The sequence below is a fragment of the Lissotriton helveticus genome, chromosome 12 (genome assembly GCF_964261635.1).
Source record: "Lissotriton helveticus chromosome 12, aLisHel1.1, whole genome shotgun sequence".
In the NCBI taxonomy this organism is placed as follows: domain Eukaryota; kingdom Metazoa; phylum Chordata; class Amphibia; order Caudata; family Salamandridae; genus Lissotriton; species Lissotriton helveticus.
The window spans coordinates 257,065,973-257,083,861 of record NC_136073.1 but is presented as its reverse complement, the minus strand read 5'-3'; the positions used below and the strand labels follow the sequence as shown (position 1 = coordinate 257,083,861).

The window sequence follows — 17,889 nt, the reverse complement described above, 5'->3', positions numbered from 1 at the left end:
CCTTGCACAAATCCAGACAACCCTTATGTTTTTTTTAGTGGTCTTAGAAAACCAAAAGTGGTAGCTGTTGAGAGCTAACTTCAGGCTTATTCCAGGAGTGTTAAGCAACTTATTTTACCAGAACTAATCATATAGTGTCGGTTAAACGAAAAAAGAACCACCCATGTAGTAACAAAAATAAATATCTTTATTATACACACTCACTAACACAAAGGTAAATCTCCTACCCGGAGATATCAACATAGTACACCCAGTATTTAAAATGTAAAATAGGTAATTAAGCACAAATACTCAGTGGACTTCCTATGAAAAACAAACAATATACTAAAGACGTGGAATGCGAACTGCGACCGAAGTCAGGACTTGGACCAGAAAACTCAGAAAAGCTGAGGACCCAATGAACCACCACAGGAACCCCACAGAGGCTGTGTACAGAGTGGAAACACCGTGCAAGTCAAAGGGAAAGTCACAACTGCAGTTTTTAAGAAGGAGGACCCCTCACAATGGAACCTGAAGAAACCCAGTGGAAGGCAGAATGTTGAAGAGTCTCCCCACCTGTGAAACACCAGGAAACAGGATACCTACACCAGGGAATCCTGGACATCGGCAAACAGCAGTAGACCACAATGGAGGACGTCAGAAAAGATGCCACTGGCAAAGAGGGTGAAAGATTCCACTGGAACCCAAGGGTGGATTATTGAAGAGAAGTACCTTTATGCAGTGGGAACAGAGTCTATACCACTCAGGAGTGACCAGGAGGCACAGAAGACCAATGACCACCATTGACTGAAGATGCAGGAGTGATGACTGACCATTAAGCTGCAGCTGTGAGGACCAGGCGACGCTGTGGAAGACCAGGAGCCGTTCACGAGCTGTCCCACAACAGAAGTCAAGAACCAGGGGGTCTGTGTCCGGCAGGAGCACCAACAAGCCCTGGGAGCAACAATGGATGTGGCAAACAAAAAAGATGCCGCATTGGGATCAGCAAGGTCCAAAGGACTCACCAAGTGCAGGAGAGTCCGAGCAGGCCCAAGCAAGCATGGGAGCTGACTGAAGCCAACGAAGACTCTCAAGAGGAACCACAGGCCAAAGGCACAGGAGTTGCAAAAGGGCCTCAAGCAGCTCACCAAAGATGCAGGCCCACGGTGCAGAGGATGCGGTGAGGAAAAAGATCTTGGCAGGAAGAGATACTGGAGTCTGGAACCTGGAGCTTCTTGTAGTCCAAAGATCTCTGGAGGACAGAGTCAACAAGCCTTGGCAATGGCAGTTTGAAGTGGTGTGCAGGGGTTCTGTTCCAACGGTTCCAACAAGAGATACTGGCCTCAAACTTGCTGAGAGGGCAGGTCAGGCCTCGAGAGAGTTGCAGAACCACCACCTGTGTTGCTGAGCCTTTCAGAGTCCGTGGGACGTCAGGAGCAGAAGACAGGTCAGCTACGCCGCAGTGTCTGCAGATGCAGGGGGGTGATTCCTTCACTGCAAGAGAGATTACTTCTTTGATGCCCACAGGTCTTGAAAAAAACTTGGATGAATTGCAGACATAGACGACAAAGAAAACTTGCAGAACAGCAAGGCCAGTAGCAGCAGGAGTCTTCCTTGGAGCAGTCTCGGTTCCAGGCAAAGTCAAAGTGCCTAGACAGTTGAAGTGGTTTCGAATTTGAATCTTGTCCCATGACGAACCTGAAGAGCCATCCACAGGTAAGCCCTTAAGTACCCTAGGGAAAGAGTTAGGACGATTCAAGGGTTGCTCCCAGATGAGGGGCTGGACAGAGGGGAGGATACGCCCATGTTCTTTGTCCAGTTTCGTGCCAGAGAGGGAGCCATGGGCTCCCTTAGCTGGCTCAAACTGCAGTATGCAAGGAGGCGACCAAATGTGCCCTTCCACCCCAATACACTAAGTCCTGTCTGGGAGGAGGTCACACCTCCCTGTGACAGGAAACCTATTGTTTTACCTTGCCCTGCTCAGGCCCAGCTTAGCAGCAGGAAGGCAGATTCGTGTCTGGGGAAGGTATCAGCACTAGCTTGCTGGCAGACCCTGGAAGGCTGTTACAGGGAACACTGGGGGCTTCCAGGAGGAGACATGTTTGATACCAAACATGTCCAGGGGCGGCATTGCCAATATATAGTGGTGACGCATGAACACTATATGTATCAAAATGGCTGACCTCATTTACAAAGCCTGGAGAATCGACTCCTGGATTTGTAGGGGGTGTCCTACTCATGCAGGGCACCCTCCATCCTATAACTTGGCACCCTGCCTTCAAGACTAAAAGCAAACACAGGGAGATGATGGACGGAGCGCTGAAACTTTTCAGAACTCACCCCCGGTCACAAATCTGGGTTGAATCCTATGCCTCATGGAAACAGTCAGGCCCGAACTGCCAAACCGGATCTTCCCTGAACGGGAAACAAGCATCCCGGGGTGCAAAAAAACGATGGATTTAGGCCCTGATATCTGTACTGGGGTGAATGTATGACATTGTTCTGCATTCTGTCAATCAATTGTTCTTTTTGCGTGGTCACCCCAAGTGGGACCAGTATGCCCAGACGTGGGTCCCGTGCGCTCCATGCCACTGGAGTCAAGCTATCCTGGCTGATGAGGGGTGAAACCCCGAAACCGGTCCTAGGATGCTCGGTTCCAGTCCAGGGAGGACTGGCCTGGCAGTTTGGGATGGACTGTTCCCATTGAGAACAGGGTCAGGACTGATTTGCATATGGCTAGGTCCAACTGGAATGGCATAGTGAGCAAAAAAACAATACATTTAGGCCCAGATCTCCGTATTGGGGTGAATGTATGACATTGTTCTGCATTCTGTCCATCAATTGTTCTTTTTGCAATCGTAAACCAAGAGGCGGGATTGGACAAACCAAGGGAATGAGCAAATTATTGATGGGATTAACGAGTTGGGTATCATCAAGAGGAACATTTTTAAGGCTATAGAGAAATTGACGAAGTGCCTTCATTTTGATGAAGTCCAACCTACTGAGCACATGATGCGTAAAGTGCAATCATGTCTTTTCCCCTCCATTTCACCTCTAGCCATGGATATGGGCATCTCATACTAGTGCTGTGAGGGGTTCAATGGCCAGTATGAAAAGGAGTTAAGATAGCGTGAATCTCTATTGGTCCCTCAACGAATGGGAAAGAGGGCTAACAGCACACTGTTTGTCTGGACGTATGCTGATGGTTAGGAAAAAAGGAGTTTCACATATCTACTAAAGCGCAGGCCAAAATCCATTTGTTCAAGGACCATACCCAGGAAGCACCAGCTGACGGAGTCGAACACCTTTTCGAAGTCCATCAGTAGGGCAGAGAACAGGGATTCAGCAGGGTCCACAAGGGCCACAGCAGTGAGGAGCAGTGTTGCCCAAAATAATAAGGGACCCTACCCCATTTTGCAAGCGATCATGTCTTAGGTAGAAGGGTGGACCTCCTGGATATTCCGAAAGCTCACCTGTGCAGCCTGCTTTGGCGCCAAGTGGCTCGGTGGTGGTGTCAATCTCCTCGAATTACTTCACACAGTCTTGTTTTTTATTTCTTCATTGTAGGTCTTGTAGCATTGCACTTATAATGAAACAGTACCAGAATGCAAAACAAAGCCCGGGACTAGGTGAGACTCATTATTGTCTAACAGAAGACGGCTTCAACATTCTGGGTATGACAGCCTAATACAGTCCTCAGTGGCATAGGAGGAATTCAATATAAATCAATGGAAACATGATAGCCTTAGACTGTATCTCAAATATCTTATACAGCTAAAAAAAAAAAAAAAAGGCATGGGTGAGAACCTAAGGTATCCTGTTTTTCAGTCAACAGTATCATGGACACTTGGAGTGTCACATACATTTTCCTATAGACTACTAAGAACTTTACAGTCCCAGAATGCACTGGTTCACTGACTATAAAGCCAGTCCTGGCTGATGGTGACATCCTAGTGTATTGTAATTGCATTTATATAGCACTATAATAAAAGCATGTGCCGTAACGCCTATCCCCTTGCCCATCACAATATCGTTACATTTGAAGATGTAAGGTGATGGAAAGCCCAGAGGAGTCAGAGTATAAGTGCAAGAGCACTCCCATTCAGTGGCAGAACATAACTTCTGCTCAATCAAATGTTGTCTGAAGGAAAATAAACAGTCGAGGAAAGCCTAAGCCCTTCTCCTCAGTAGTGCTTTCTTATGCGCCTTCAGCTGATCACATACGGTCTGGCGCTATTTGCACTGTAAAGTCGCGTGTAAATCGGAGAAGAGGAAGATGCAATGCTACAGAGCTATAGAAAGAACTCTGCAGGGCAAAGGAAAGTAAAACATTTTCTATTCTCGTCACACTAAAATATCAATTGAGTATTTCGCAAAGTGGACAAAAGACTATTAGATTGTTTGAAGCAAAATGAACATTAAAATGTGCATTTAACATGGAAAAATAAAAATTACAGTGATTCAATATATCAGCTTTACTGTATTATGCCTAATGTCCCAATATCAAAAGAGTAAGCAGATAATGAAAAATCAGGAAATTATTCAGCTCATTCAAACATTCTATTCCTAAAAATAAGGAAGTTATGAAACAAATGGCTTACTTACGCAAGAGTCATCATGCCACTAGGGTCAAGGCTGACCTCTATAACAGTGGTTCCGTCAATGTCAACTTCCTTACAGGGTGTAGTATTTCGTCCTGTTACCCTACAAGCTTGATAGAACCCATGGGGCTTCACACGACCAGAGTCATTGCCAACAAACACTTGCAGCACCACAGGTTCATTGTAGCCTTCAAGCTGGAACCAAAGACAGCATATAGTGAATTGACTGCAAATAATGAATAGGAAACTTTTTAGTATCCACATGCTCCCCCGGGTCTATAGTGTTCAGTGAAAAGTATCTAGAAAAGATTCAAAACTACATGTATTGTTAGTACCTTGAGCACAACCCATTCAGTAATTAAGATAAGTACTACATTGTCAAACAAGCAAGCACACCTTAATGCCATTAATAAAGAAGAAATGAAGCGCAATCACATTGAGTTCACCCTTTTTGGACACACATACCGTAAAATGTTGATTACACTACAGTTAGTGTTCGTTTCGATTGTGAGTGTGCTACATCAAAACAAATCCAGCATGTTTCTGACGGACTACTTTTATGACTTTTGAAGGAAATTGAATGAATGAATGTACTGCCTGTGCTCCACACTATGCAGAATGAGGGGATCATCACATAAAAAAGTGCTTTTTGCACACAAAAAATAAAAAAAAAATACCAGCACCCAAATCATTCAACTTTGTCATTTTTTATTGTAGTCTTGGTAACAGCGCTGGGACGCCCCAGGGTAGCTACGCGCTTTAGAAATCTAAAAAATAAATAAATAAATAAAATAAAACATAACATGGCGGCCTTAGATACAAATGTAAAATCCTGCCTCAAATGTTCCTTTCATAGTCCAGTCACAATACAAATAGTCAAAGGTATAAGCTGAGTTGTGACATCACAATGCCTGCTGCCACATCCAAAAGCAAGTTAAAAAAAAAAAGCAAGGGGAAACAACGATAAGGAGAACTAGCGTATCAACTCTTCTCAGCTATTACTTTCTGAAAACGACCCTATAATAGCAATAATCGGTTACTTTCTTAAACGCAGTTGTAGAGGTCATTACACAAAAAAGCAATCCATCTGCATGTTACTACACCTTCTGATCTTCATATTTTGGAAAAAAGTGACATACATTAAACAGCTTAAAAATATATACTATAACATAGCTAGTGTCATATTTTGGTGCATTTTTGTGTCATAATTTGCTTTCAGTGAAAAAGGCCACTGTGCGAGTATGCATTATTTGCATGTTTGGGGGTGTTCTACTCCTCTACAAATCTTTTTCCACACTCAAAAAAGGTTGGAAATTTACCTCTGACAAGGAATGGAGCAAAACATTATCCAGAGGGTAAAAAGAAGGGTTGCACGTAAAGTGAATTGACAATCGCTCAGCAGATTAACGTATGAACAAAAAAATAAGCACCTGTGTTTGCTCCTGCAGAAATGGATTTCAAAAAAGTTTGCTAGTAGTAGGCTTTCTAGGATCTTCGTGAACTTGTTCGCCTTTGTGACGGTCATAAATAGGACACAAATCAAAGAACATTACCTGTGGGTGTACTTTCCTAACTTCTTGAAAAACTGGGCCTGGATTTATTTTATGCTGCTCATTTTGTTGTACATTCTATCATCATTTTTAAAAAATACAGCATTGCATCAAACCAGGTTTTACTAAATGTTGCCTCAAAGAAATTTTAGCTTAAGCTAGATAGTAGTTTATCACAACATTTTTTGTTTACATCTTATTTTTAAAGCAAACAATAACCATTTTAACTTTCAGGCTTCTGCATGTATTTGCATATAATCAGGGCGCATACTGGGAGAATTATTAGTAGCTTCAAAGTGTTAAGCATGATTGCACGTTAGTGTGCTCACCTTAATATTAAAGGCTTTGAATCAATGAACCTTCAAAGTTTGAACCACTTATACATAGAAACACAAATCTTGCTTTGGTTGTCAACCCTGTTTCATAGATCAATACTGTGGTACTGTAAACTGGCAGCTGAAGAGTTTGTGCTGCAGCGGGTCGATCCTACTTGTGCAGTGGTCAAAATAACAAAAAGGCTTGTTGTCATTGACCCCAAACAGTGCGTCTTGGAAACGTAGGAACAGGTATTCCACAGCCCTGGGTATGGGGCTCAGCAGAGAACATTAATCAGCCAATCATACATACGATTATAAATTAAAACATCCAAACTTTGTTCGAAAAGTACCCGTAAGGTGAAGTTTGTGAACAGTGGAAGGGTCAAACAAACTGAATGGATGCGAACTGTGACATGTAGGTTAATTTACAGACCTAAAGTAGAATATGCAGGTAAGCATCTTAAATATAAAACAGTAATTTTCCTTACAGTAATGTTCAGTAAATGCACTGCACACAACACATGTCTGATGAACCTCCTCACTTTTTTTCTTGTCCCGCCTTTGGGGCTATTGGCCCTGTTACATGTCTCTCTACTCTTTTTTTTAATGTATGGTTTGTTTGGTGCAGTCTATTTTTTTCTTTGCATTGGTCCACCCGATCCTGTACGTTGTCATAAAGGGAGTTCAACCATTGACATTTATATTTTGTTTCTGTTCGTATTGCTAAATTTTATTTGTCATGGTAGGTATGTTGACTGACTGACCCTAACATGGCAGCTGATCATGATCCCTTGAAGTGCGGCCGGAAGCGCTTCCGTTAATCAATCAATCAATCAAGACACTTATAAAGCGCACTATATACCCGTGAGGGTCTCAAGGCGCTGGGGGGAGGGGTGCTGCTGCTAGTGATCTAAGAGCCAGGTCTTGAGGAGTCTTTTGAAGGCCAGTAGGTCATGGGACTGTCGTAGGTTGGTGGGGAGGGTATTCCAGGCCTTGGCAGTGAGGTGGGAGAAGGATCTGCCGCCGGTGGTCGTTCTTCGGACGTGGGGGACTGTGGCGAGGGCGAGGCTGGCGGAGCGGAGCTGGCGGGTGGGCGTGTAGAAGTTGAGTCGTCTGTTGAGGTATGCTGGGCCGGTCTTGTGGAGAGCTTTGTGTGCGTGGATGAGGCGTTTGAAGGTTATCCTCTTGTTGACAGGGAGCCAGTGCAGGTCTCTCAGGTGGGGTGTGATGTGGCTGCGGCGGGGGATGTCTAGGATCAGACGTGCTGATGCATTCTGGATGCGCTGCAGTCGCCTCCGGAGCTTGGCTGACGTTCCTGCGTAGAGGGCGTTTCCGTAGTCCAGCCTGCTGGTGACGAGGGACTGGGTGACAGTTCTCCTTGTCTCGGTGGGGATCCACTTGAAGATCCTGCGGAGCATTCTGAGGGTGTTGAAGCAGGATGAGGAAACAGCGTTGACTTGCTTGGTCATGGAGAGGGTGGAGTCGAGGATGACCCCTAGGTTGCGTGCGTGGTCGGTGGGCGTCGGGCTGTTCCTAGAGTTGTGGGCCACCAGGAGTCATCCCAGGCTGAGGGGGTGGAGCTAAGGATGAGGACTTAGTCATGTCCGAGTTCAGCTTCAGTCGGCTGTTCCTCATCCATTCGCCAACGGCCTTCATTCCTTCGTGGAGGTTTGTCTTGGCGGTGTGAGGGTCTTTGGTGAGAGAAATTATCAGCCGGGTGTCGACGGCGCAGGAGATGATGTTGAGGTCATGCTGTCGGGCGACGTGGGCGAGGGGTGCCATATAAATGTTGTACAGCGTCGGGCTGAGGGAAGAGCCCTGGGGTACGCCGCAGGTGATTTCGGTGGCAGTGGAGCGGAAGGGGGGGGGCAGACGCTCTGAGTTCTGCCGGAGAGGAAGGATGTGGTCCAGCCAGGGCCTTCTCTTGGATCCCGGCGTCGTGTAGGCGTGTTCGTAGTGTGCGGTGGAAGACCGTGTCCAAGGCGGCTGACAGGTCCAGGAGGATGAGGGCCGCTGTTTCTCCGTTGTCAAGCAGGGGCCTGATGTCATCGGTGGCGGCGATAAGGGCGGTTTCGGGGCTGTGGTTGCTGCGGAACCCGGACTGTGACAGGTCCAGGATGCCGTTTTCCTCGAGGAAGTGGGTCAGTTGTTTGTTGACGATCTTCTATGTGAACTTCACCAGGAACGGGAGCAGGGAGATGGGTCCGAAGTTCTTGAGGTCCTTGGGGTTCGCCTTGGGTTTCTTGAGTAAGGCATTGATCTCTGCGTGCTTCCAGCTTTCCGGGAAGGTTGCTGTCTCAAAGGAAATGTTGATTGCTTTACGGAGGTCGAGTGCGATGGTTGTGCTGGCTTTGTTGAAGATGTGGTGGGGGCATGGGACCAGCAGTGATCCGGAGTGGATGGTGTTCATGGTCTCGCTGGTGTCCTTGTCGTTGGTGCTGGTCCAGGAGAGCAGGCGGCTGGTGCAGGTGGTGGTCGTGGGGGCGGTAGTTGACGGGACGGTCATGGCTTTAAAGCGGTCGTAGATGCCGGCGATCTTGCGGTGTTAAAAGGTGGCCAGAGAGTTGCACAGGTCTTGCGAAGGCTGGATGTCGTTGGTGTTGGAGAGTTCCTTCACGATGTTGAAGAGCTCTTTGCTGTTGTCTGCGTTGTTATCCAGGCGGTCTTTGAATGAGGCCCTCTTGGCGGCTCTGATGAGTTGGTGGTGTCTGCGGGTGGCGTTCTTGTTCTTCTCCAGTTTCCGGCATGTTCGTTTGGAGTCCTGGAGGTCTTCGGTGAACCAGGTGGCTTTCTTGTTGGTGTGGCTGTTGGAGGGTTTCTTGAGCAGGGCGGGGGTGTTGGCGCAGTTGTCGATCCACTGATCACTAAAGATCAATGTGATTTGTTCTTAAATGGGCTTAATAGGATCAGATGTTTTACTGCTAACCACTGATTTCGACCAATGTATACCTGCATGACCCTAATATGGCACCCTATTGTAATTTCTAGAAAGGCGGCCCCTCAAGAGTATCACATCGCTGCTACTAAAGTACACCGTGGTCTGCGCACCTTGATTTGGACAACGTATGGGCTTGAATGGATAAGACTGATCATGCTGTTATGCAGTGTTTGTGGCTGTCTTCTATCTGCCTGCATGTTTGCCTGCTGAGAATCCCATTGCTCTATCGAACCATCACCACGGTCACCGCAATCTGCGCACCTCGATCTAGACCTCACCGTGGTGTGAAGTGATCTGATCTAGACTGTTGAGCTGTTAAACTGCTGCACTGCTGACACAATGTGTTGTGCACAGTAGGAAATCTAACTCTAACAAGAGCCCTAACAGGACGCCCCTTTATGAACCATAAAATGGCAGTGGTCAATGGGCCCGATTCACAGAACTAAATTAAGACAAAATCCTAAACTTACTACCATTTTGGTATTCACAGAAGACACTTACTCATTTTGGTATTCACAGAAGACACTTAATCATTGATGAGTAAGTGCCTTCTGTGAATACTAAAAAATAAAATCATGTTTATTCCGTAATTGAATGTAAGAGTAGTGATCAGTGTCTTTTTATGGCCGATTTCAGGTGGTCAGGGTTAGAGTGCCTGTCAATTACACATTTTAGCGCAGGCTCAGCATCTTTACATTTTTCAGAGCAAACATGGTGCCCCTGCCTTTTTTTTCCATTGTACAGCACCATACTGCTCCTATTTACACTTGTTTTGACATTTCTGATTTTATTATGTTAATATCTTATTAGAATAAACCACTGGGCTTTTATGTGTGCAGTGGTATTTTAATTGCTTAGCAGATGTAGTGTGTCAATGTATTGAGCAAGGCAATTGCTCTTACTATCACACACACAACACAGGTACACCCTCAAAAGTGATAAAACACATTTGACACAGCCACACATGACATCTGTCTGCAACCTCACAAACATATGGTCAAAAACATTCACATTTACAATGCTAAAAGCTCGGCCACTGCCGAGACCTATTGCCTATGCCAATGCTTCTTTTTAAAAACAGACAGATGGGAATGGGATTCCTTCTAGCCCTCCTCACCAGAACAGTTCTGAGATCATTTTCAACAGTAGAAAACGGTCCTCTTTTTTCATGGATCTGAAGTGAGTGAGAGGTGTGACCATGACACCAGTCTTGAGAAAGTCTCTTTTAATTGTCAAAAAACATGAAACCAAGGATTACTTTTGGTGCTTGAAATGATTGCATCAACCTACTGCGGCAAAGACTGTGGCCATCAGGGAAAACATTTCACAGTAATCGAAAAACTCAAGGAAGTTAAGGTCACAAGGCATTCCATTTAATGAGTTATTCCTAAAACGTTGAGGTTTGCTCCAAACAAAACAACTCACTAGAAAGCAAGGATTGGTGTAAAGTTGGAAAAATTGCATTTTCGCATAGACTGGAAGACATCTGTCAGTCTTCTTAAACAAGTTGTCAAGAAAGAAGTAAATCGACTTATTCATTAATGCATGTTACTTTTCTGACATGGTTTCATTGTCGAAGAGCCAAAACAAAGATATGTCTAGGAGTAATGGTAGCTCCATGTACTACTGGGCAAAAGGATAGCCAGTAAAATGGAATACCCCAATACTGAAGCATATTCCGCATGGCACTAATAAGAAAGCTGCCACACTCCACCTAGAAAAATTATGAGGACAAAATTTGTTTCTTACAGTACAATACGAATTTGACAAAAACCTACGTTTTCAGGCAGTTCTTAATGAAAATTTGGTAATTAAAAAATAAAAAATATTTTAAAAAACTAAAACAAACGAAGGACTGCTTTCTACATTTTCCAAACGTGTGTTATTCCCTTGCAGGTAGAAGGAAATCACGCTGGTCATCAATAGTTAAAATAAGTTTATTCATATAAAGCTGCCAAGCCGTGTAGTCCTAAATGACGTTTCTCCAACTGTCATCAGCATTCCTCCAACTGTCATCAGCATTCCTCCAACATTCCATGAATGACATCAAAAAGATTCTGCTGGTCACATACCAACATTCTCTTTCCAACATCCTTATAATAGGTTGATATGAGAATACTACATTACTTCTACTCTTCGATAAACACAAGAAAAATAAAGGAAAAATAATTAAACCAAAATTAACCATAAAACGATAGAAACGATACATAAGAATATATATACATCATTCTATCACAGCCTAAAATCTTGCAAAGGAACTAATAGAAAAAAATGAAATCGGATTATCGTAAAATAAAACTGCATAAAAGATTATGAAAATGCCTAAATATTGGAACAAATCATGAACCCCAGGCTTCTATCTGAATCGAAGTGGAACTTGTCTGAACCTGAACCTACAGCTCCTGAGAATCACAACATTGGAATTATCTTGAGCATTGGGCACATATTCCCTGTCCTTCACACCAATGGCACCTTAAGAAGGAGGCCCCTCAGGGACAACGTCACATCCAGATTTACTTGCATTTTGCTTCCATCAACTACATTCAAAAAGCCTGAACCAGAACCTACTTTGCATCTTACCACTCTTCCAACATTTTACCAATTGGACCCACTGCCTCTAACTGCACTGCTGCACACCTAATCCACAAGTGACCCACTGAATTTTACCACTCGTGTTACGCCTCAAGAAGGGTACTTATGTAACATCACCTATCCGAAAACTGACCTTATTTATGCAGTTACGATTGTCAAAATCCTCTTTTTGCATGGTTTTGGCATCTGCAACATTTTTCTTAACCATTAATTATTATCATGAAGATCTATTCCGAATTTTATCCAATTACTTACTCATCCAACCCAGGCAAAGCTTGGTAGTAGATTTCCTAACCCTAAGCAATTTAAATGGAGATGCTCAAGTAGAAGAATGAGAACTAGTAAGGTAAAACCATAGTATCTAATTCACTGCGTTGATCACTACACATCGGTTGGCAATAGCACGCTGAATACATTGCTCTAAGACTCGGTTCATGCGTTCTATCTGACCATTTTGTTTGGAGATGCTATAGCAAAGTCTTCAAACACTTAACTCCACCAGATTCTAACAAGTGTTTAGGCAGATCTATTGGATGTGCTAATGTTCAAGTCAAAAATGAAACTACAGTCTGTGAAAGGACTAGAAATCAGGGATGAAGGGCTGAGACAAGACAGTGAGAGTTAAGGAAGAGCCCTGAATGGACAGCAGAAGAAAGAAGGTAAACACTAGGGAAGAAAGGCTCAAGAAAAACAACGAGCCTCCCAGCAAACCTTGAAAACGTTGTTTACCTTCTATGTTCCATCTTGTGGCAGCTGCCCCAGGAGAACATAGAAAAATAAACCAAATACAAGCTGCACAAAGAGCTTTTAATGCGGATGGGCCTGCAGACATTTTTGATTGGTCCCTGCAAATGAGAAATACATACAGGAAACAAAAAAAAAGGAAAAGAAGACTACAAGGTGAGGCAGCAGTGGGGAGGAGCAACGGAGAGCAGGCAGGTAGGAGGTGGCAGCAATGGGGAGCAACCAGGAGATAGGGTGAAGCACAAAGCAAAGCAGAACACACGAGTGAGAAAGAAATGCAGGGGAGAAGCACATGAGGGCAAACGCAACACAGAGGAGGGCAGGGGCACACGGGCGAAAGCAACACGAAGCATGTGCAAATAAAAAGCAAACAAATGAGACTGACTAGGCTTGAAGCTGACAATGCCTTTCGTGACTGGGCAGATTGAGCTGCTGGTAATGAAGAGCTAAACAGGTCCCTAGGGAAAGAGAAAACATAGGGTCTCTTCTAGCCTACAGCATCACCCAGTTGATGTACCCATTATCTGTCTCCTCGTCAGTAAACAGACTTGCTTCGGAATGGGGAAACAGATTTTACAGCATGATCCCTGAAAAAAAGCCTGGGTCTGGGGAATAAATAGGCCCTCTCAGCCAACTGCCCAGGTGCAGACAATTCTGTGACTTTGGGTTATACTTTTCCCCCATTCTAAATGCTGGACCAACTTTAACTATTCCACAGCCCCCGCATCCCCCCTTCCACTCACCTCTGCCACTCTCCTCACACACGGACTCTCTAAGTATCCTCCTCACTCCACTGCCCATTCTCTTCTGCCTCATTCACACCCTCTTCTACCTATTAGTCTTCGCAACCCACAGTATAAACTCCATTATGTTCAATACTCTGTTGCTTTGTAGTTAGAAATGTGGTATGTAAGACAAACATACCAACCAAGCCGTAAAGAATAAAAGACAAAAATGCAAGAAAGGAACAAGGGCTGGATGCGGAACTTCCTGGTTAGATTGCTCGGTGAATAAGCACATCCACACAGCGATGCCCCACAAAGCTTTCAAATGTCCTGAATCCAACAGGGAAGATTTTTTTTTTTTTTGCATTTTAGCACTTCTTAAACAGACTTGTGCAAACAAAACTCTAAGTACATGCAAGTAGCCTGAGACTCTTCCGTATTCGAACACCGAACTGGAAACTAAAACAGTCTTGGTGTAAGAAGGCTTCAGTAGACATGCGAGTATTAAGTTATAGCTTGTCCTTAATTAGCAAAGTGGCGCAAATCACTTTAATGACGTGAGCGATGGCCAGTGTTTTTTGGCATTCCCAATCTCTGAGATCTGTAGTGTGTGTGGGGGGAGGGGAGGAGCGTAGGAGATGAGTGGGTTTGGGGGAGGGAGAGATTACATATGAAGTTACAGGCACATTTAATTATTGCGAGCCCATCTCCCAGGTTAGTGGACATCCTAATCACCATGGGGTAAAAGATTGCCTTCTCTTGTGTGTTGAGTAAACACACCGTGTTTACATCTGCTTAATGGTTACATTCCACTGGAACACAATTGCAGGAAGACTTCTTCTTTTCTAAAGCTGAATTCATGTTACTTTTGTTTTTTATGTGCAGTATTTTTTTTCGAGATTAACGGCTATTTGGCATTATTTAAATTGTACCGATGATTCCAAAAGATATCATATTAACAAATCATTAAAAACATGCACATTTAAAGAACGCGAGACCGATAGTAGATAGTTACATCACGTTCCCGTCTTGTTTTACTTGCAGGCTGTATACATTTGTGCAAGCAGTATTGTCCTCATTCTACTAGGCTACACTGAAATAGGGTCTGCTCTAGTAGTGCCGAGAAACTCGACAATCAATCAACAGGTTTCAATCATTTACAGGACAAATGCACTTATAAAACATGCCCATGTACTGTATTCTTCAGTGAATACAACAACATTTCACTATAAAGTGGCTCTGCGTTAGTCATACGTTTGTTTTCCTGAACTCACTCCCTGGAATTTATGATTTTACTTCCATTATCCAACTACAACAGGGTAATCTATCTTTTTAGGAACATTTATATGTAATTAAAAACATGGAGCCTTTAAAAAAAATTAGCAGAAAAACTTCATTTGCTTTTACAAAATATACCTACTGCATTCCTTTATAGGCACATAAACACCAGCCCACGCTGTGTATATTGAATTTATAGTTTAGAGAACATTACATTTGAAGCTTGCTGGAAATTGGCTAAATTAGCATGCGATTTACTGAAATATATATAATTTGGAGATGCTCCTTTCTCTCTGCAAATGTCTAATTAGAGAAAGTTCCAGGATTATTTCCCCTTGCAATTTTGAGCTCTGACCGATTCCTGCTTAATGGCAACTTTTGAGCAGTCTCAGATCTCGATTCACAAGGCTGTGGGAAGAGGGAGGAGGAGGGGGAGGGGGCTTGGAGAGGTTCGATTTAATTCATCGGCCCTGCCACAAATAAACAAGCATTTGCAATGCAATAGGTCTCGCATTAGGAAAGTGTGAGCTATTGGTATTGTAAATGACACATACATTTAATGTGTTGGCTTTGAAAAAATATAAATTAATAGCATTGTTATTCACAAAGCCAATAGCTTACACTTTCCTAATGCAAGTCCTATTGGCTATGGCAATGCTTGTTGGTAGCAAGCAAGGACAGTGCTGTTGTGGTGCTGAGTGATGATGTGGTTGGGCTGAGTGATGTGGTGGTGTATTAGAGTGATGTGGTGGTGTATTAGAGTGATGTGGCGGTGTATTAGAGTGATGTGGCGGTGTCCCCGAGTGATGTGGCGGTGTCTCAGAGTGATGTGGCGGTGTCCCCGAGTGATGTGGCGGTGTCCCCGAGTGATGTGGCGGTGTCCCCGAGTGATGTGGCTGTGTCCCCGAGTGATGTGGCTGTGTCCCCGAGTGATGCGGCGGTGTCCCCGAGTGATGCGGCGGTGTCCCCGAGTGATGCGGCGGTGTCCCCGAGTGATGCGGCGGTGTCCCCGAGTGATGCGGCGGTGTCCCCGAGTGATGCGGCGGTGTCCCCGAGTGATGCGGCGGTGTCCCCGAGTGATGCGGCGGTGTCCCCGAGTGATGCGGCGGTGTCCCCGAGTGATGCGGCGGTGTCCCCGAGTGATGCGGCGGTGTCCCCGAGTGATGCGGCGGTGTCCCCAGAGTGATGCGGCGGTGTCCCCAGAGTGATGCGGCGGTGTTCCCAGAGTGAGGCGGCGGTGTTCCCAGAGTGAGGCGGCGGTGTTCCCAGAGTGATGCGGTGGTGTTCCCAGAGTGATGCGGTGGTGTTCCCAGAGTGATGCGGTGGTGTTCCCAGAGTGATGCGGTGGTATCCCCGAGTGATGTGGTGGTGTCCCCGAGTGATGTGGTGGTGTCCCCGAGTGATGTGGTGGTGTCCCCGAGTGATGTGGTGGTGTCCCCGAGTGATGTGGTGGTGTCCCCGAGTGATGTGGTGGTGTCCCCGAGTGACGTGGTGGTGTCCCCGAGTGATGTGGTGGTGTCCCCGAGTGATGTGGTGGTGTCCCCGAGTGATGTGGTGGTGTCCCCGAGTGATGTGGTGGTGTCCCCGAGTGATGTGGCGTGTAGGGGTGAGAGGGGTGAGTGAGGGTGTGAGGGTGAGGGGTGTGAGGTTGAGGGGTGTGAGGTTGTGAGGGTGCGTGAGGGTGTGAGAGGTGAGGGAGGGTGAGGGTGTGTGAGGGTGGGGGAGGGAGGGGGAGGGAGGGGGAGGGAGGGTGAGGGAGGGTGAGGGAGGGAGGGTGAGGGTGACGGGGGTGATGGGGGTGAGAGTGAGGGTGTGTGAGGGTGAGGAGGTGTGAGGGTGAGTGTGGGTGGGTGACGGTGAGTGACTGAGTGAGGGTGTGTGAGGGTGAGTGAGGGTGTGTGAGGGTGAATGAGGGTGGGTGAGGGTCCGAAGTAAATGGTGGCAGGGCAGACATCATAAGACAGAGAGAAGAGACTGCGTCGTGACTGCGTTGGTCAGTTTCAGAATCAGGAGGGGCAGAGTCAGCACAGTCTGCGAGGGATCAACTTGTCTAGAGGCAAAGCATAGCGGATGTAGCATTGCAGCTAGCAAGTCGAGTGTTTTCAAGCTGAGTGTCCCTAGAGAGATAGCAACACAGCAACAGCATTTGAGGAGCAAGGCTACTGCAAACAAGCACGGTAGGCTTTCATTTTCGTCCAGAAACAAGCTCTCGGCATTGCTGTGGCGGGGGGTGGGCGCCTTTGAAGTCTGATGCAGAGGCATAGACAAATGGTGGTGCGCGATGTCCATGCGGGGGGGCGGGGGAGCGGCAGCCTTTGAAGTCTTATGTCGAGGCACAGGCAAATGGTTTAAGTCACTCGCATAGTATATGTAGGAAGGTGGATACCGGACTATAGTTCCCCCCAGATTATTTGCCTAGTGTTTAGCTGGTTTTCGACTTAGTTGGCCTGGGATCCTGCTAATCAGGGCCCTAGGCTATCTGCTCTCACTGTAAAATGGACTCCATGTACTTTAGGTACATACCTAATTGGATGTTGGGTCACCCTTGTGAGTCCATGTATAGTGTACCATAGGTACCCAGGGCATAGGTGCACCCAAGGCCTACCAGGGGCTGCAGCATATCTTATGCCACCCCTGACTGGCCATCCAAACTGACACAACTGGCTGATCACTCAGCTGGGGCAAGGTCGTGTAATCACCCCTGGCTTAGGTATAGTATTCCTATACCTACCCTTATATATGGACTCATATATACCTATAAGTCACTCCTATGGCAGGCCTTAACAATCCTGAAGGCAGAGTGCTTGGTTTTATGTGAGATGAGGCTCTAGCATGAGCTGAGCCTGTCTGTAGCTTTCGGAACCATGTCCTTATAGCTGTTCTATGATATAGCCATACTATATGCTCTTAAGTGCATTATAATCCTCGCAGTTAAATGCTAACTCTGGTTTGGCTTTATCAAAACATGTCGTGTCAGGTGTCATACTCTTTGGAATACTACCCCCTCGCCAGTTCTGGCGACAGGGGTAGTATTCCACCCTTCTAGAGGGAGAAGACATGCTGTTCCTGTTAATCCAGGTTAATGTTAACCAGAGCCTCAGCATCACAAAATGGATGCTGCTGCCACAGACACAAGTCTGACCTCCTGCTGCTGGGAGTCCTTCC

At 45.6% G+C, this 17,889-nt stretch overlaps 1 protein-coding gene across 7 annotated transcripts in view; it reads right to left on the bottom strand.

Moving 5' to 3' along the window:
• Positions 1-17,889, bottom strand: part of NFAT5 (nuclear factor of activated T cells 5) — a 787,967-nt gene that overhangs the window by 396,192 nt on the left and 373,886 nt on the right. For all 7 annotated transcript variants that reach the window (XM_078670043.1, XM_078670045.1, XM_078670041.1 and 4 more), the window contains one exon: positions 4,585-4,775. In XM_078670043.1, coding sequence (XP_078526169.1) covers positions 4,585-4,775 — 191 coding nt within the window. The remainder of the gene's footprint in view (positions 1-4,584; positions 4,776-17,889) is intronic.